The sequence below is a fragment of the Scyliorhinus torazame genome, chromosome 9 (genome assembly GCF_047496885.1).
Source record: "Scyliorhinus torazame isolate Kashiwa2021f chromosome 9, sScyTor2.1, whole genome shotgun sequence".
NCBI classification, from domain to species: domain Eukaryota; kingdom Metazoa; phylum Chordata; class Chondrichthyes; order Carcharhiniformes; family Scyliorhinidae; genus Scyliorhinus; species Scyliorhinus torazame.
The window spans coordinates 119,634,352-119,655,569 of record NC_092715.1 but is presented as its reverse complement, the minus strand read 5'-3'; the positions used below and the strand labels follow the sequence as shown (position 1 = coordinate 119,655,569).

Genomic DNA, 21,218 nt, shown 5'->3' with positions numbered 1-21,218 from the left:
ATACCGCCGCAACCGGTCCACAGCAGACACCATCTCCCTGACCCTACACTCATCCCTAGTGCATCTCGACAAGAAGGACTCCTACATTAGACTCCTATTTATTGACTACAGCTCCGCCTTCAACACCATAATCCCAGCCAAGTCCATAGCAAAGTTCCAAAACCTAGGACTTGACTCCTCACTCTGCAACTGGATCCTCGACTTTCTAACCCACAGACCACAATCAGTAAGAATAAACAACACCTCCTTCACAATAGTACTCAATACCGGGGTCCCGCAAGGCTGCGTACTTAGCCCCCAACTATCCTCCCTGTACACACACGACTGCGTGGCAAAATTTGGTTCCAACTCCATCTACAAGTTTGCTGACGATACGACCATAGGGGGCCGGATCTTGAACAACGATCATTCAGAATACAGGAGGGAGATAGAGAACATCGTGGAGTGGTGCAGCGACAACAATCTATCCCTCAATGCCAGCAAAACTAAAGAGCTGGTTTATTGACTTCAGGAAGCAAAGTACTGTACACACCCCTGTCAGCATCAACGGGGCCGAGGTGGAGATGGTTAGCAGTTTCAAATTCCTAAGGGTACACATCTCCAAAAATCTGTCCTGGTCCGCCCACGTTGACGCCAGCACCAAGAACGCACAGCATCGCCTATACTTCCTCAGGAAACCAAGGAAATTTGGCATGTCCACATTAACTCTTACCAACTTTTACAGATGCACTATAGAAAGCATCTATATCTGGCTGCATCACAGCCTGGTATGACAATTGCTCGGCCCAAGACCGCAAGAAACTTCAGAGTCGTGAACACAGCCCATCACACGAACCTGCCTCCCATCCATTGACTCCATCTACACCTCCCGCTGCCTGGGGAAAGCGGGCAGCATAATCAAAGAGCCCTCCCACCCGGCCTACTCACTCTTCCAACTTCTCCCATCGGGCAGGAGATACAAAAGTCTGAGAACACGCATGAACAGACTCAAAAACAACTTCTTCCTCATTGCTACCAGACTCCTAAACGACCGTCTTATGGACTGACCTGATTAACACGACACCCCTGTATGTTTCACCCGATGCCGGTGTTATCTAGTTACATTATGTACCTTGTGTTGCCGTATTATGTATTTTCTTTTATTTCCTTTTCTTTTTGTGTACTTAATGATCTGTTAAGCTGCTCGCAGAAAAATACTTTTCACTGTACCTTGGTACACGTGACAATAAACAAATCCAATCCAATTCCATTATATCTCTTGCCCGAAGCCACAAATCAATTTGATCTCAATTTCAACACAACTACTAATTCAAGTAAATTTATTCAGATGTGACATTACAACAAATTAGTTCATATATTACATTTTTTGAAATGACAATGCAGTATGAGTAAAATGCTATTTTTTCCAGATGCTAGAATTCTGAATCAAAGCAGAAAATGGTGGAAACACAGGGGAAGAAAACAGACAAGTCTAGTTGAGGATGCAAAATCTAAAACTTATCCATAATAAATTTCCTACCTTATTTGCAACATCCCCAAAAGTTAAATTTGTAAGTGCCATCCCAGCATATCGCCGTAATGTGACACTGTAATGGTCATCAGTGAGTCCATACATTTCACAATCGACTTGCAATAATTCAGCAATTGCCTGTAAACCACCTGCATATTAGAATAATAGTTAAAATTAAACTTATTCATAAAATTATTACTTTTAAACAGTGATAACAAGCCAAAAACATGTTAAAACATAATTATTAATTGAAACAGCATCCCAAAAATTAATTCCTAATTTCAGTGTGGAATTTCAGTGTAATATTTTGTTCACAAATGAATGGATAATGGTTCACACAATATCTGCATAATATATCAATGTTCATGTGATGCTTTCTTTAAAAGCAAGTCATTTATCTTATCAGTGCCTGTGAGATCTTGCTGTGTAAAAATTCATTGCCTGTATAACAATAGTGAGTATAATTCAAAAAATAACGGTGAACCTGTTTCCATGTGAAAGGTTTATACATGAATGTGAATTCATTATTCCCTTCCATCAATGTAATGGGAATAAACCATAATGAACAATGAGATATGACACATATTTATAAGACACAAGAAAATAATTTGTTTGGCATTAAATATCGCACATACATTAAAACACGTTCAGTAACAGCACAAGTGTGTGACTAAGAAAATTATCCCCAGTTCCCCCAGAATCACTCTATTCTGAACATAGAAACACGCATACAAATATATTTCCTACAAGTGCATACTACACACACACACACACATTTGTCAACTTTTCCGTAATGCCCAAACTCATAATCGCAATATGTGAACATGTCATTCTGAAATCATGCTTTCTCACCACTGATGGCACCTCTGAGCTTCACTTTTACACTTGCCAGCTTCTCGGTCTGTACTGTGGAGCAACTCCTATGCTGTAACCAGTTCTCCTCCTCTGCTTTTCATATTGACCCATGTTTTACAAAGTGTAAGGACAGAATATATAACTTCAGTTTGGGGACTGTATTACACCTAAATATAAAAGTTAAGACTTTCTGTTTGTCCTGTTTATTTCCAGTTTCATGAGTTAAATCACCCTGTGACCGTAAACTTGAGGTAATGGTAGCTGCAATTTGTACATAAAACCTAATATACTTACTTATGTACACACATATGTACAGACATACGAGTTAGGTGTAGGCCACTCGGCTCTTTGAGCCTGCTCTGCCATTCAAGAAGATCATTGCTGATCTGACCATGGCTTCATGCAAACCCCGATAACCTTTCTCCTCCTTGTTTACCAAGACTTTTTTCAAGGAAGGGAGATATTAGGGATTTAAGTCCAGAAATGGGGTCCATGATATAGCAGGCAATTTAGGTGTTGAACAGACTGAGGGAGGGTGGCACGGTGGCTCATTGGTTAGCACTGCTGCCTCACGGTGCTGAGGACCCGAGTTCGACCCCGGCCCCAGGTCATTGTCCGTGTGGAGTTTGAACATTCTCCCCGTGTCTGCGTGGGTACCGTGTCCCATTCAGACCTAACCTCGTTAGAATGTCCTGGTTCAGCCAGGATGATCACTCTAGATCCATTCTCATACAGGACAACCTTGTTTGACCAGCCATGAGCCCATCACAGCATCTGGTGGCCTATCTGTATAGGAGTCTGAGCAAATGTCCCAACACAAGCAAAATTGCTTCGTAAAGGCAAGTATTGCCGTGGCCCGTCTGTGTAATTGGCATGAGGGCGACATGGTTATTTAAAGTGATTTTTAATGGGAAATAGTATGTTAAGGTTAAGAAACTGCATGTAATCTGTTAGTGTTAGAGCTGAAGTAAAAGTTTAAATCGTGTTTTCTTTTCTTTTGTTTCAATAAATTTGTTTATAAAATTTAAACTTTTCCGAAAGGTGTTCCATGGATACCCAAGAGATATGCACCAACCATATGAGGCTTTGCTATGTCTATATTTTGGAATGGGTTGAATAGATTACAAGACGATTTGGGATCATTGTACTAGGGGAGATAAATGTATAATACGTAGGCAAAGAGTTATACGCTTTATAGACTAAAAATCTTTGGGACATGCCGAGATAAAAAGTGGTGTTATATAAATGCAAGTTTTTAGTTTTAGGTTTACGTACAAGGAGTTATTTATTTTCATAATCATCGACCTCTTAAACAGACAATCTGAACATGAGCCTGGATTTGTGTTACTGTGAGGCTAACAGCACTTTGTAGTCATGGAGTAAATCAGACAACGACGTCAAAAGTATATGGTTAAATGCAGAAATCAGCAAATTGTCTGGTTTTCTTTGCTCTTCCACAAGGTATGCTCCACCAGTACCTTGCCAATAAACTCTGCAGTGAAAGCCATGTGAGAACATGAAGTTACTTTATTGACCCTTTAGATACCCATTAAACATAGCAGAAAAAGTCAAGGATGTTGCTTGAGGGTTAAGTGAGTTTTTTTAAAGATATGGCTTGTCTGAATTACTCCAAAACAACCTCTCTCGCACTGAAAATTTAATTTTTCAAGTGCAGAATCCCATTGCGCCAGGATTTAATTGTAGGAGATTTAATTTTTAGTTTGCTTTTCTATCTATTTCTCTCTTAATGCCAGCTTTCTTTCCCTCACTTTATTTTACTTTCTGTACATGCTTGTACAGTGAATTAAATATTTTAATTCACACTTCCATATTTAGATTGCATATTTCTGAAGAATTCTTCAATTGGATTGTCGGAATTGCTACACAGTGCTTGCCTTAAATACACACGTCGCATATTCTCTATAAGAGGTTTGGTATCTAATTTTATTGGGTTCCTTTTACATTTTGTTGTTGATATTTTGTGAAAACTTTAATAAAAATTATTTAAAAAAAAAAAAATTCTCTATAGAGGGTGCCATGTTTGATCAGATGCCTGATAACAGCTGGTATTCACTCAAAAGCCACTGAAAACTCAGCCGGAAACTGTACACGTAGTGAGTGCGAGTGCCATTTCTCATTGCAAAATCATGGTTATGGATCGATCACGGTCTTTAAAAAAGAACTTAGCCAGATCTTGATGGAAGGCCATTTCTAATTAAAGAAGGCAAATTATGAAAGCAATCACAAGGGTGTATAGAAACTGCATTCTTCAATAATCTTAGCGGTTTTGTTTAAGATGTCAAAGAAGAAGCTTACTGATGGGCATTATAGTTTTATGCTACCATTTTTCATGTTTCCGTACAGGTTGATTATCATAGATTATCATAGAATTTACAGTGCAGAAGGAGGCCATTCGGGCCATCGAGTCTGCACCGGCTCTTGGAAAGAGCACCCTACCCAAGGTCAACACCTCCACCCTATCCCCATAATCCAGTAACCCCACCCAACACCAAGGGCAATTTTGGGCACTAAGGGCAATTTATCATGGCCAATCCACCTAACCTGCACATCTTTGGACTGTGGGAGGAAACCGGAGCACCCGGAGGAAACCCATGCACACACGGGGAGGATGTGCAGACTCCGCACAGACAGTGACCCAAGCCGGATTCGAACCTGGGACCCTGGAGCTGTGAAGCAATTGTGCTATCCACAATGCTACCGTGCTGCCCAAATCAATATGTCTATGGCAGGTGGTAAAAGCAGGCAAGTCTCCTGGTCAGGCAGAACCTGCAGCAGGTAACAGAATTTCACTGCAGTACCCTGCTAAGCATAACCATGGATTAACACGTGGAAGTGCATGGTCACCAACACCCTCTTAGGTCATGTACCTGAAGAGAGCGCAAGAGATATGTTCGTTCTTGCTACCTACTGTGGCCAATTTTTGTGATGCCGGCAAACGCCGTGATCATTCAGCCTGTTTATGTCCAAATCAGTAATATAGACAACAAAAAGCAGGAAATAAAAGGAGGGTTGATAAGGGTAGTGTCGTTAATGTGGGGTCTATATTGATATTAGCAAGGCGTTTGACCAGTTTCAGCATTGTAGACTGGTTAAAAAATAAAAGCCGAGGACTTCCGGGTGCGGCTATGCAGAGCTAGGTCGCATATTCGGTAGCTCCCGCTTGGAACGGACTTTTGGGCTCTTTTACAGGGACCCCACGGCATTTGTTTGACATTTCCCGGTGTGGGAAGACGACTGCAGCATTCCCCTGACAGTGTCCCCCAGGAATGTTATGTCTTTTGGCTACCAGACCCGGCAGAAACAGTAAAAGATTTGGCTGCAACAGGATAAACAGGGCCTCTTCCAGCATGCAGGCGGGGGAAGGGCAAGCTTAAAGCTGCAATCTGACTTGACTCTATTAAAGGTGAATTCTAGCAGCAGAGGGAACAACTGTGAAAAGATCTACCAAGGCCATTGAAGAAGCAGGGACGAGGCTTCCGGTGGCAGCCATGGAGGAATAGGTCGCGCATTCGGCAGCTCCCGTCTGGAACGGACTCCCAGACCTTTTTCAGGAGTTTCCATAGACTTTTTGGGGCAGACTGGTGAAGCGAACACAACCAAAAGGATTCCCTCTCGACTTCCGGTTGCGGCTATGCGGAGCTAAGCCGCACGATTCGGCAGCTCCCGCTACCACGGACTTTCGGGCTTGTTAGAGGAGCCCCAACGGAACTTTTTTTTTTTTTTTTTTTGACGCAGCCCGTGGGGAAGGAAAGAGAGAGGTCCCCCTCCAACTTCTATGAAACGGACCAGAAGTGTAACAGCCAAAGGAGCGGCACTGGAGCAACGGGAGAAGCGAGGGGAAGAAAACAAAATGGCGGCGGCCAGGGACAAAGGGGAGCTGCAGGAGTTCATCATGCGCTGCTTCGAGGAGCAGCGCGAGGAGATGCGCAAGGAGATGTTGGCGCCTATGCTTTCAGCAATTGAAGGACCTGGGATCACCCAGAAGGCCCACGAAGCTAAGATCCAGGAGGTACAGAAAAGAGTCAGTCAGAACGAGGACGAGCTCGTGGGCCTGGCGGTGAGAGTGGAGCAGAACGAGGCGCTACACAAGAGGTGGGCGGGAAGACTCGAAGACCTGGAGAACAAATCGAGGAGAAAGAATCTGCGAATCCTGGGTCTCCCTGAGGGAGTGGAGGAGGCTGATGCCGGGGCATACGCGAGCACGATGCTCGAGGCGATGATGGGCACGAAGGCCCCTTCGAGGCCGCTGGAGTTGGACGGGGCACATCGGGTGCTGGCGAAGAAGCCCCAGGCAAATGAGCCGCCAGGGCGATGGTGGTGAGGTTCCACCGGTTCACGGACAGAGAGTGGGTCCTGAGATGGGCCAAGAAGGAGCGGAGCAGTAAGTGGGACAATGCAGATATCCGAATATACCCGGACTGGAGCACGGAGGTTGCGAAGCAGAGAGCTGGTTTCAACCGGGCCAAAGCGGCGTTGTACCGGAAAGAAGTGAAATTCGGAATGCTGCAGCCAGCGCGACTGCGGGTCACATACAAGGGCCAACACTATTACTTCGAAACGCCTGAAGAGGCGTGGACCTTTGTACAAGCCGAAAAGTTGGACTCTAAATGAGGGTTTGTGAGGGTGGGGGGGATGTTTTGGGGTTTGATGTGTGATGGTTATTGTATCTAGGGGGTCAATCACGCGCAGGAAATGTTACATGGGCTGGGGGAGAGAGACAAGGCCGCGACAGGAGCTGCGCCAGAGGGGGCAGAGCGGGCTTTGGAAAGGCGGGAAGGGGAACGAAGGAATGCATATGGATTGGGAGACTCCCACGCGGGGAGGTTAATGGGATGGCGGGGGAAGCCGGGGTCAGCAGGCGTCAGCTGACTTACGGGAGTGACATGGGGGGAGCAAAAAAGCTAGACAGGGGTCTAGCGGGGGAGAAAGGGTTGCTGCTGCACTGGCCGAAAGGGAATGGGACACAGAAGAGGTGGTCGGGACGGGGGTCTCCCCTCTGGGGGACTGGAGGGTGAGGGAGGCGTGGACACGGGACTGGCCCAGAAAAGGAGATGGCTAGTCGGCGGGGCGTGGGGGGGGGGCGGTGAGAGCCCCTCCAATCCGGCTGATAACGTGGAATGTGAGGGGCCTGAATGGGCCGGTGAAGAGGGCTCGAGCGTTCGCGCACTTAAAGGGACTGAAGGCGGACGTGGCCATGCTCCAAGAGACACACCTGAAGGTGGTGGACCAGGTCAGGCTAAGAAAGGGATGGGTAGGACAGGTATTCCACTCGGGACTGGATGCGAAGAATCGAGGGGTGGCAATATTGGTGGGAAAGCGGGTGTCATTTGAGGCCAAGACTATTGTAGCGGACAATGGAGGGTGATATGTAATGGTGAGCGGTCGGCTGCAAGGGACGTGGGTGGTGTTGGTAAACGTATAAGCCCCGAACTGGGATGATGCAGGATTCATGAAGCGCATGTTGGGGCGCATTCCGGACCTGGAGATAGGAGGCCTGATAATGGGAAGGGACTTTAATACAGTGTTGTATCCAGCACTGGACCGCTCCAAATCAAGGACTGGAAAGAGGGCGGTGGCGGCGGCCAAGGTACTTAGGGGGTTTATGGATCAGATGGGGGGGGGGGGGGGGGGGGGAGAGTGGACCCATGGCGGTTTGCAAGGCTGCAGGCCAGGGAATTTTCTTTCTTCTCCCATGTACACAAAGCCTACTCCCGGATAGATTTCTTTGTTCTGGGTAGGGCGCTCATCTCGAGGGTGGAGGGGACAGAGTATTCGGCTATAGCCGTTTCGGACCATGCCCCGCACTGGGTGGAACTGGAGCTGGGAGAGCAGAGGGACCGCCACCCGTTGTGGCGGCAGGATGTGGGACTGCTGGCGGACGAGGTGGTGTGTGGGAAGGTGAGGGGGTGTATCGAAAGGTACTTGGAGGCCAATGACAACGGGGAGGTGCGGGTGGGGGTGGTATGGGAGGCGTTGAAGGCGGTGATCAGGGGAGAGCTAATTTCCATTAGGGCTCATAGGGATAAGACAGAGTGTATGGAAAGGGAGAGGATAGTGGGGAAGATTTTGAGAGTGGACAGGAGATACGCAGAGGCCCTGGAGGAAAGATTACTTGGGGAAAGACGACGGCTCCAGACGGAATTTGACCTGTTGACCACAGGGAAGGCGGAGGCACAGCGGAGGAAAGCGCAGGGGGCGACCTACGAGTATGGGGAAAAGGCTAGTCGGATGCTGGCACACCAGCTCCGTAAGAGGATGGCAGCGAGGGAAATAGGGGGAGTCAAAGATGGAAGGGGAGCCACGGTTCAGAGTGCGACGAAAATAAACGAGGTATTCAAGGCCTTTTATGAAGAGCTGTACAGATCCCAGCCCCCAGCGGGGGAAGAGGGGATGAGACGATTCCTAGATCAGCTGAGATTACGGAGGGTGGAGGAGCAAGAGGTGGCTGGTTTGGGGGCACCAATTGGGTTGGAGGAGCTGAACAAGGGCTTGAGGAGCATGCAGGCGGGGAAGGCCCCGGGACCGGACGGATTCCCGGTGGAGTTCTACAGGAAGTACGCAGACCTGTTGGCCCCGCTACTGGTGAGGACCTTTAATGAGGCAAGAGAGGAGGGGACCCTGCCCCCGACAATGTCGGAAGCGACAATTTCTTTGATCCTAAAGCGGGACAAGGACCCACTGCAATGTGGATCGTACAGGCCGATCTTGCTCCTCAATGTGGATGCAAAGTTGCTGGCAAAAGTGCTGGCCACGAGGATCGAGGACTGTGTCCCGGGGGTAATCCATGAGGACCAGACGGGATTTGTAAAGGGCAGGCAACTAAACACCAATGTGCGGCGGCTCTTAAACGTGATAATGATGCCATCGGAGGAGGGAGAGGCAGAGATAGTGGCAGCAATGGACGCGGAGAAGGCCTTTGACCGAGTAGAGTGGGAGTACCTCTGGGAGGTGCTGCGTAGGTTTGGGTTCGGGGTAGGGTTTATCAATTGGGTTAAGCTCCTTTACAGAGCCCCGGTGGCGAGTGTAGTGACGAACCGGCGGAGGTCGGAGTACTTTCGACTGTACCGAGGGACGAGACAGGGGTGCCCCCTGTCCCCCCTGTTGTTCGCATTGGCGATCGAACCATTGGCCATGTCATTGAGGGAGTCTAATAAATAGAGGGGGGTGGTCCGAGGGGGAGAAGAGCATCGGGTGTCGCTATATGCGGATGACCTGTTGCTGTACGTGGCGGATCCAATGGAGGGGATGGTGGAGGTCATGCAGACTCTAAGGGAGTTTGGGGAGTTTTCGGGCTATAAGCTCAATGTAGGGAAGAGTGAGCTCTTTGTATTACAGGCGGGGGACCAAGAAAGAGGGATAGGGGACCTACCGCTGAGGAGGGCGGAGGGGAGCTTTCGGTATCTGGGGATCCAGATAGCCAGGAGTTGGGGGACCCTACATAAACTGAATCTGACGAGGTTGGTGGAGCAAATGGAGGAGGATTTCAAAAGATGGGACATGTTACCGCTCTCGCTGGCGGGTAGAGTGCAGTCGGTCAATATGGTGGTCCTTCCGAGGTTTCTGTTTGTGTTTCAGTGCCTTCCCATCGTGATCACCAAGGCCTTTTTTAAGAGAGCAGGCAGGAGTATTATGGGGTTTGTGTGGGCGAATAAGACCCCGAGAGTAAGGAGGGGGTTCCTGCAACGCAGTAGGGACCGAGGAGGGTTGGCGCTGCCAAACCTGGGGAGTTACTACTGGGCAGCAAATGTGGCGATGATCCGCAAGTGGGTTATGGAGGGAGAGGGGGCGGCATGGAAGAGGATGGAGGTGGCGTCCTGTAAAGGAACGAGCCTGGGGGCGTAGGTGACGGCACTGCTGCCGCTCTCGCCGACAAAGTATACCATGAGCCCGGTGGTGGCAGCAACGCTAAGGATCTGGGGCCAGTGGAGACGGCACCGGGGTGCAATGGGATCATCGGTGTGGTCCCCGATCAGGGGTAACCACCGGTTTGTCCCGGGGAAGATGGACGGGGGGTTCCAGGGCTGGCATCGGGCGGGGATTGGAAGAATGGGGCACCTGTTCATCGACGGGACGTTTGCGAGCCTAGGGGCACTGGAGGAGAAGTTTGTGTTACCCCCGGGAAATGCCTTTAGATATATGCAGGTGAGGGCTTTTGTGAGGCGACAGGTGAGGGGATTCCCGTTGCTCCCGGCACAAGAAGTTCAAGATAGGGTGATCTCGGGTGTATGGGTCGGGGAGGGCAAGGTGTCGGAAATACACCAGGAGTTGAAAGAAGAGGGGGAAGCGCTGGTAGAAGAGTTGAAGGGTAAATGGGAGGAGGAGCTGGGGGAGGAGATCGAGGAAGGTCTGTGGGCTGATGCCCTAGGTAGGGTTAATTCCTCCTCCTCGTGTGCCAGGCTCAGCCTGATACAATTTAAGGTGGTCCACAGAGCGCACTTGACGGGGGCGAGGTTGAGTAGGTTCTTTGGGGTAGAGGACAGATGTGGAAGGTGCTCAGGGAGCCCGGTGAACCATGTCCATATGTTTTGGTCATGCCCGGCACTGGAGGGGTTCTGGAGAGGAGTGGCGGGAGCAATATCTCAGGTGGTGAAAGTCCGGGTCAAGCCAAGCTGGGGGCTAGCAATATTTGGAGTAGTGGACGAACCGGGAGTGCAGGAGGCGAAAGAGGCCGGCATTCTGGCCTTTGCGTCCCTAGTAGCCCGGCGAAGGATCTTGCTAATGTGGAAGGAGGCGAAGCACCCCAGCCTGGATAAATGTTATGGCTGGGTTCATAAAGTTGGAGAGGATTAAGTTCGCCTTGAGAGGGTCTGCGCAGGGGTTCTACAGGCGGTGGCAACCGTTCCTAGACTATCTCGAGGAGCATTAGATGAAGGTCGGTCAGCAGCAGCAGCAACCCGGGGGGGGGGGGGGGGAAGAGATATCTTTCGTGGGGGGGGGGGGCAGTGTACAAAGCTGTGTAAATGTATCATTTTGCCATGTATATATCTTGCTCTGCGCAATTTCTCGGTTTGTTTTGTTACGAAGGGGGGGGGGGGGGGGTTATTGTTTGTAAGGGAGAAAAATTGTGTTAAAAAACTTTAATAAATATATTTTAAAAAATAAAATAAATAAAAGCCCATGGGATCCAGGGTAATGTATAAGCTGGATAGAAGTTTGGCTCAGAGGTAAGAAACAAAGGGTAATTGTTGATGGATGCTTTTGTGACTGGAAAGTTGTTTCCAATGGGGCTCTGTAGGGTTTAGTGCTAGGGCCCCTGCTTTTTGTGGATTTTGTGCATTTATTAATGATTTGGATGTAAAAGTAGGGGAGAGTGACCAAGACGCCAAGATACTTACATCGGATGTGTAAGTATGATGATTGACCAGGATCCAAGACTGCAAAATATGATGACAATTAAAACTTAAGGGCCCCCCCGTGAACTCAACAATGAACTGCTCTCATATCATAGCTAATGAATTATTGATTTTCCCCCCCCCTCTTAAGTCTGGACAAAGTAGGTCCTAATTATCAATTTTAGAGGGCTTTCTTATAGGACTAATGTAGTGTAATTTTATGGCATAACATGTTCTTCAGGCAAGGTTATGACATTACACAAGGTTCAATCTTAAAGCAGTAGTTAGAACATACAGTGCAGAAGGAGGCCATTCGGCCCATCAAGTCTGCACCGACCCACTTAAGCCCTCACTTCCACCCTATCCCCGTAAACCAATAACCCCTCCTTTTTTCCCATAAATTTAGAAGTACCCAATAATTTTTTTCCAATTAAGGAGCAATTTAGCGTGGGCAATCCACCTACCCTGCACATCTTTGGGTTGTGGGGGCGAAACCCACGCAAACACGGGGAGAATGTGCAAACTCCAAAAGGACAGTGAGCCAGAGCCAGGATCGAACCTGGGACCTCGGCGCGTGAGGCAGCCAATGCTAACCACTGTGATGCCCCAATAACCCCATCTAACCTTTTTGGTCACTAAGGGCAATTTATCATGGCCAATCCACCTAACCTGCACGTCGTTGGCCTGTGGGAGGAAACCGGAGCACCCGGAGGAAACCCACGCAGTCACGGGGAGAACGTGCAGACTCCGCACAGACAGTGACCCAGCGGGGAATCAAACCTGGGACCCTGGCGCTGTGAAGCCACAGTGCTATCCACTTGTGCTACCGTGCTGCCCTTGTTTTTAACAAAATAGATCAGATAATTGACATGAAAAACTGCATGTTACTTTCTTAAGAATATAAAAAGTTTAGCAAAACGAGCTCAGTTACTACTTTATTATAATATCAAGAGTCAGCATTAGCAGGCCAAAAATCACAATACTCAGATTTGTTACTCTTTTAGGTTTTGCCTCCTTCTACTTTCACAATGACAATTCACTCTTAAGCTGCAGATTGGAAGTGTAGATGGTGGAGATCATAATTTTACCATCATTCCTTACATTAACTGAAGGTGCATTTCTGTGGAGTTCCTTGGTCTATTTCCTGTCTTTCCTCTAACCCTTCCCCACCATTGCACACCGTCACAAAATGTTGGAAATCAAATGTATGATGCTCTGATTTGGAGTCCAAGAATGGGATGAAATTTCTACGACACAGCAATTGTTCTCACACCAGGGGCTGCTAAAGTAATTCACCATTTGTTCTGGTGCAATCAATTTTTGAATACATCAAGTAGTACAGACTATGGCACTTACACGCAAATCTAGTAGGCAAGACTGGCATTCCTTACCGAGTTCATTCATTGCATGCCTGTGTTCCTCATCAAATGAAAGCTTCATAAGTACACACACCGCAGGACAGATCTGATGCTCCACTGGAGATGGCACTACAGCAACATAATGCATACATAAACCTTAAACAAGGGGTAATTCATATTTCAATGATATATTTTCACTACTTCACTATAGTATAACTTCCTAACATAAACTCCAGAAATCACCGAAGTCAATTAAAACCATTAGCAAACAAAAACTGATCTGATGTGTTGCATTTGGGACAGAAGCAAGACAAAAGGTTCAATATTCCATTACTGAATAATAAGTTAATGTAGTTCAAATAAATCGACATAGACATGGAATTTACAGTGCAGAAAGAAGCCAGTCGGTCCATCGAGTCTGCACGGCCCATGGAAAGATCACCCTACCTAAGCCCACACCTCTACCCTATTCCCATAACCCGGTAACCCCATCTAACCTTTTTGGGCACGAAAGGGCAATTTAGCATGGCCAATCCACCTAACCTGCACATCTTTGGACTGTGAGAGGAAACCTGAGCACCCGGAGGAAACCCACGTAGACACGGGGAGAACGTGCAGACTCTGCACAGACAGTGTCCCACGCGGGAATCGAACATGGGACCCTGGCGCTGTGAAGGGACAGTTCCAACCACTGTGCTACCATGCCGCCCATACACAGAGTCGCATTGGTAAATGCTGGTGTTTACTGTTAGCCACAATTGGAGAAGGCGAGGATGAAGTTGTATAGGAAGTATAGTTTAGAACTGGAAATGAAATGAAAATCGCTTATTGTCACAAGTAGACTTCAATGAAGTTACTGTGAAAAGCCCCTAGTTGCCACTGTTATACTTCGGTTTAAATCTCTAAAATCAGGACAAATTATTATAGAGGAGAAAACAGACATGATATTGGACAGATTACATTTCCCCTCACGCTCATAGCAGCATCACAAGTGCAACAAACACAAAACTAAAAGGATGATTGATTATAATATAACTACAAAAGTCTTCAAGCTGTGATATCGAAGAGAAACCTACCATAAAAACATAATTACTAAGTTATTTTAATAAATATATTTTTAACAAGTAGTTGCTATATACACACACTATATTATAATGAAGAATTTAAAAAGTAGAACTTGCCCACATTATTTCTTTCTTAAAGGCTACTTCGTTTGACAGAAAAGTGCAGCAAAACTTATTCACATTTAAAACTGTCCAGAAAATGTCATACTTGGATTTTGATCCTGATCCACGCCTCGTTCATGTGCTTCCTGCCATTCCCAGCATGTCTCACAGTAAGCACGGATCTGTTCCAGCAGGTGAAGAACACGTGTCTCCCGTCTTCCTCTCTTGTCATCTGGCTGCGAATGGATGATATTGTGTAGTGCAGCACTAGCCCTTGCACGGGCCTCCTTACTGCCACGTGAATTGCCTAGCAGCACAGAGTCTTTATCATTGCCGTGCAAAAGCTGAATCAGCAGCGGAAGACAACCAGACTGACGCATAGCTATACAGCTGTCCTGAGAACTAGACATAGCTAGCAAAGTTCGAGACATATCATCCTTGTCGTGTGTACCAAGCATTGAGAGCAGCGAGTATACCATTTCCACCTATAGCCCAAGCGAACCAAAAAGGTTAAATTCTGTTCACATTGTAGGGTCAACAATTAATGACATGAAGCCAAAAAACCCTCCAGAGAAACAGTAAATCCAAGGATATAATATGCTCCGTTTCAAGATCTCTATAAACATTTGCTGATAATTTGTGACAGTGGACATGTCTCTCGAATTAAGCCACCAGCCATCTAAGCAGATATGGGCTAGGACAATTCTCATTGATTCAACTGTGTTTGGATAATGGTGCTACATTTAGCTCCATATTTGTGCTCTATTATTGGAAATAATATTGTAATTAGACAATATCAGAAGGCCCAAATCCACTTAAACGGAAATTAATCGGATGCCTTCATGCCACTAGATAAATATGATTCATTTGATAAATATTATAAACTACAACTGATTTATTAACTCCCCTTTGACGCTCTAGATTTCAGAATATTGGATGGGGAATTACACAGATTTTATGGGTTGGGTCTGATCTGTCCAGTAAATTTTTCATTTAATTTTCATGCTACAATTTCATCGATTTACATTGTGTGTCCAAGGTACAAACAGGTGATTTGACCCTCTGGTCTACACTGCTGGTGCGGTGTTTATCCTTTATTAATGTCCTCGCAACCTTCTTTGAACTTACCCCACCACACCAGCATATCCTTCTATTTGTTTTTGCCCCTCATTGTTATCCCCTAAAATGGATCTATGCTGTTTGCCTCAGTCATTCTATTTGGCCACATGTTCTACACTCTTTGGGCACATAGATTCCTCCTGGAACCCCTGTTGGAGTTCTTAGTGGCCATCTTAGATTTATGGCCTACAGTTTGGAATCCCCAAAAGTGGGAACATTTTCTCTATCTCGATGCTCATCAAAGCCTTTCATCATCTTAAAGCCCCAGCTATCCCTTTTATAGAGAAAAGGGCCACAGCCTATTCAGCTTTTCCAGAAATGTTATCTTCTCACTTCTGGTATCATTTAATGAAATTTATTTTTCACTTTCGCCAATGTTCCTAAATGGAGACCTGAATGGTTTAAGTATTCCGTTGACATGCTAGCAAAGCTTTTTGTCTTGCACTCATCAGCATCGCTCTTATCAACAGGGGTACAACAATTTATATTGCATAAGTGCTGATTAGTTGGCAAGTGGATTCATATTGATGGAGGCACTGCCATGAAGAATGCAACACAGAACAGTTAACTGCCCAGTTTTCCTTTCCGCAACACTCAAGTTCAGCACTACTAAACGACTGAGTATTACAAATGTGATTGGACTAAGATTCGATATAAATTAAACAACTTTTCTACTCTTCAGTTCTATCTTTCCGGAAGTGAACTCCTGTGCTTTGTTTGTTTTTTAAATTATATTATCCTGTTGGGCCTTTTAGGGCCAAAGAGGGCAACATATGTTTAGAGACACAGGGCAAGGCTGGAATACTTAATAAATACTTTGTTCCAATGTTTATCAAGGAGGAGGAGGATGCTCGAGTCAATGGATGGGGTGAGAATTAACAGAAAGGATGCACTGGAAATACTGGCTATGCTAAGAATGGATAAGGTGCCAGGTTCAGATGGCTTGCATCCCAGGTTGATGAGCGAAGTAGCGGAAGAGCTCTGGATAATCTTCCAATCTTCCCGAGGTATGTGGGAAGATTGGAGAGTGGTAAATCTGACACCCTCATTCAAGAAAGGATGTAAGCACATCCCTAATGCTACAGGCTGGTCAGTTCAGCATCCATGATGTGCAAGGTTCTGCAAACGATAATCGGGGAAAAATACCAAGGGGCAGATTTGTAAAGGCAGGTTGTGTTTACATTTTTTGATCAACTGACAGAAGGCTGATGAAGGAAAATTATTGGATGTTATCTGTTTGAATTTCAATAATATGTTAGTACCACATAAATGACTGGTCAACAAAATTGAGGCTCATGGAATAGATAAAATGGCTAAAGGACAGAAAACATCAAGTCACAGTAAATAGTGGGGGTGAGAGTGGAGCCATGCCCAAGAGTGGCAAATCTTTAGGGTATTGGATCAGCCAGAACTATTCATGGGGAAGAGGGCCGACGCCCTTGCCTTTGCTTCCTTAATCGCCTGCCGGAGAACCCTGCTCGGCTGACGATCAGCAGCACCATCCGCAGCTGCAGACTGGCTGGCAGAACTATCAGAATTTCTCTACCTGGAGAACATCAAATTCACCATCCGAGGGTCAGAGAATGGCTTCCACAAAGCGTGGAGGTTATTCACCAACTTGTTCCAGGACCTGCTTGAAGCCAACAGGGCGGGAGGGGGCGGTATGTATGTGTGCGTGTATGCATGGGAGCCAACAGAAACAGGCTAGAGGGAGGGGGCTGGCAGAGGCAAAACGACAAAAGGGTGGGGCGGGGAGTATAGTGTATAAAATGTAAAAACTTCCATAAAAACATTTTTAAAAAACATATAGTAAATGGTTATTTTTCAGACTGGGGGATGATTGACAGTAGCGTTCCTCAAGCTTTTTTGATACGCATGAGTTGGATATCGGAATATAAAGTTAAATTTCAAAATTCGATGATTCCAAACTTGGAACTGTGGCTGATGCCAACTGAGTGGTAAAAACTGGGTAGCATGGACAAGTTGGGCCGAAGGGCCTGTTTTCATGCTGTAAACCTCTATGACTGCAGCAGGTCATAGAGCAGACGTGCAGATAAGTGACAGAGAAATTTAATACAGGTAAGTATGAGGTGATGGAAAGGCTAGGGAGAGGCAATATAGACTAAGTGCATAGTTATGAATAGTGTACCAGGTCAGAGGCTCCTGGGGATTCATGTCTATAGATCTTTGGAAATAGTGGAACATATTGAGAGAGAAGTTAGCAAAACATAAGCAATCTTTGACTTCATAAGTAGAGCCAAGAGATAGAAGCAGGGAAGCGATGCTGAACCTATATAAAGCTCTTCTTATGCCACAACTAGAGTATTGCACCAGTGCTGGCCACCACACTTTAGGATGTGAGGGCCCTTGAAAGGGTGTACTGGTGATTTACAAGAATGGTTCAAGGGATGAGCAATTTTAGCTACAAGGTTAGACTGGGGAAGCCGGGCTGTTCTGCTTGTAGCAACGCAGATTGAGGAGAGATGTGATATAGGTATGCAAGATTATGACAGGTTTAGATAAGGTAGCCAATGAAAAGCTGTTCACATTCACTGATGATACAAGGATTTGGGACACAGATTTAAGTTTTGGGCAAGAGATGCAGGCGGGTGTGAGGAACAGCTTATAGAAAAATAACATTTTTCCAATTAAGGGGCAATTTAGCGTGGCCAATCCACCTACCCTGCACATCATTGGGTTATGGGGGTGAGACCCATGCAACAACAGGGAGAATGTGCAAACCCCATGTGGACAGTGACCTGGGGCCGTGATCGAACCTGGGTGCTTGGAATTGTGAGGTAGAGTGAAAACCACTGGGCCACCATTCCGCCCCAGAGGAACAACTTTTAACATCGCGGGTGGTGGTAGAAGTAGAGATGATAAATGATTACAAAAGGAAATTGTCAAGCACTTGAGAAAAATAAACTTGCAGGGCGACGGAGTGGGGGAATGGGACTGATTGTCCTACAGTTAGTCAACATGGACAGGAAGAGTCTAATGGCCCCCTTTGGTGCCACAATGTGATTAAGTGTTGCTACTTTTAACAATTTGCACATCCATACCTCCAGGTCCCTTTGTTCCTCTACCCCATTCAGATTCTTATTATCCTAGTACTTTACAGCTTTTACACTTATCACACTTACGTTAGTTATCTATCTTGATGTCTTTGTTTCATTTTGTCACTTTCTTCCTCAGTACTAGCAATTTGGTGTCATCCACAAATTTTGAAATTGTACTTCTGATTCTCAAGTGCAACTTATTTATGCAAATTATAAACAAAGTGATCTCACCACTCATCCCTGGGAACACAACTTCCCACCTCTTGGCAGTCTGGGGAGCTATCCTGTTTTGCAGTCAGTTTGATATTCATTATGTTATTCCACAATTCTGATCTTAGCTCAGAGCCTACCATGAGGTACCTTCTTGTAGACCCTTTGAAAGTCCAAATATATTATATCTACTGCAGCACTCTTGCCCACCCTCTCTGCTATTTCATCAAAAAATTAAGTTTGATCAAATATGACTGTCCCTTCTGAAATCAGTGTTGAATATTGTATTTTTGGTATCTGAATCTTTTTTCTATATCATCTTTAAATCAAGATTCCATTATCTTTCTTAACACTTCCTTTCCCCCCTTGCTTTTTTCCTATTCTTGAGATGTTATTTATGCATCTTTTGATAGTTTCTAAAATGTTCCCAATCTCCTGCCTTACCGCCAATCCTCGTAGCAATGCATGTCTTTTCTTTCAATTTGATACCATCCTTAACTTGTTTAGATAGCCACGCATAATACATCCTTCTCTGCCATCCCCTATCTCCACATTAAATTAGCTACAATTTATATCTAAGTCTAATACAATCACTTGAGGTCTAGTATTAATTAGTTGGATTTGAAATTTAAGAATAATCAAGAATCATTCATTTACTAATTACCATAGCAAATACTAATTTCATGTAAATTGAATTTCATTTAAGTTTAGAACCCACGGCTTAAGGTGAACTAGAATTTTTCTTCTTTTGCATAGCATTTTGTTTCCAGAATAGATCCACAGATGGATGATGTTTAGAATTTAATTTTCAATTAACTATTACTAATATCGCAGAGGTAGTGTGGCACGGTGGATGATGTCCCTGCCCCTAAGCGAGAAGCTCTGGGTTCAAGTTCCACTTCAGGACTTGATGGCCACAGAAGGTGTGTTCATAACATGACCAAACCAGTAGATTATCAAGCTATAAAACCTTTCAATACTCAAAAAGGCAGTAACCAAGAATGGGAGAGTCTCCTGGTCAATCATGCTTGATGTGGAGTGGCACCCCTCGAGCTACAGCCTCTGGCGATAGTTATTTGTGGAAGGTTGCTAGCCTATCTACAGAAACATGTGCTTTGTCTGTTTCATGCATCTCTAGCTGTGAGAAGAGAACAATGATAATGATTGCGATGTATAATTGTGAAAATACTTTCAAGTACTATCTTACTTAATTCTTGGGTAGGGTGCGTGTATAGTGTGGGTCATGTTGACATCAAAAAGGAGGAATTGGGTGTTTTAAAAGACATTAAGGTAGATAGGTCTCCAAGGCCGGATGGGATTTACTGAGGGAAGCAAGGGAGGAAATTGCTGGGGTCTTGACTGACATCTTTGTATCCTCATTGGCTACAGGTGAGATCCCAGAGGACTGGAGAATAGCTAATGTGGGACGACTGTTTAAGAAAGCTAGCAGGGATAATCCAGCAAACTATTGGCTGGTGAGCCTCACGTCGGTAGAAGGTAAATTATTGGAGAGAATTATCAGGGACAGGATTTAGACCCATTTGGAAACAAACGGACACATTAGCGATAGATAGCACGGTTTTGCGAAGGGGAGATCGTGCCCCACTTACCGAATCGAGTTTTTTGAGGAGGTGACAAAAATGATTGATATGGGGAGGGCGGTGGATGTTGTTTACATGGACTTCAGAAAAGCCTTTGACAAGATGCCTCATGGCATACTGGTATAAAAGGAGAAGTCACACAGGATCAGAGATGAGGTGGCAAGATGGATACAGAACTGGCTCGGTCACAGAAGGCAGAGGGTAGCAGTGGAAGGGAGTTTTTCTGAATGGAAGGTTGTGACTAGTGGTGTTACACAGGGATTGGTGCTGGGGTCTCTATTGTTTGTAATATACATAACCGATTTGGAAGAAAATAACACCAAGGTTAGTGAAGTGGCAGATCGTGTTGAGGATTGTCAGAGGTTATATCAGGACATAGATAGGTTGGAGACTGGCCAGAGAAAGGCAACTGGAGTTTAATCCGGACAAATGTGAGGTAATGCATTTTGGTAGGTCTAAGATAGAGGGGAAATATACAGTAAATGGCAAAACTCTTTGGCATATAGAAAGTCAGAGAGATCTGGACGTGCAGGTCCACAGATCTTTGAAAGTGGCAACACAGGTGGACAAGGTTGTCAAGAAAGCATACGGAATGCTCGCCTTCATTGGACGGGGCAAAGAGTATAAAAACTGGCAAGTCAGCCTATAGTTGTTCAGAACCTTGGTAAGGCCGCACTTGGAATATTGTGAACAATTCTGGTTGCCACACTACCAGAAGGATGTGGAAGCTTTGGAGCGGGTGCAGAGGTGGTTTATCAGGATGTTGCCTGGTCTGGAGGGTGTTAGCAATGCAGAAAGGCTGGATAGTCTCTGACTGTTTTCATTAGAACGACAGATGCTGAGGGGGCGACCTGATAGAGATCTACCAGATTATGAGGGGCATGGACAGAGTGGATGGGCAGGCACTCTTTCCCAGGTTGGAGGGATCAGTCATTAGGGGGCATAGGTTTAAGCACCGTGGGACAAGGTTTAGAGATGTGCGAGGCA

General features: G+C 45.7%; 1 protein-coding gene across 12 annotated transcripts in view; it reads right to left on the bottom strand.

Moving 5' to 3' along the window:
- Window positions 1–21,218, bottom strand: part of srp19 (signal recognition particle 19) — a 418,259-nt gene that overhangs the window by 115,272 nt on the left and 281,769 nt on the right. For all 12 annotated transcript variants that reach the window (XM_072516441.1, XM_072516445.1, XM_072516450.1 and 9 more), the window contains 3 exons: window positions 14,349–14,727; window positions 13,110–13,205; window positions 1,520–1,659 (listed from right to left, as the gene is read on the bottom strand). In XM_072516441.1, coding sequence (XP_072372542.1) covers window positions 1,520–1,659; window positions 13,110–13,205; window positions 14,349–14,727 — 615 coding nt within the window. The remainder of the gene's footprint in view (window positions 1–1,519; window positions 1,660–13,109; window positions 13,206–14,348; window positions 14,728–21,218) is intronic.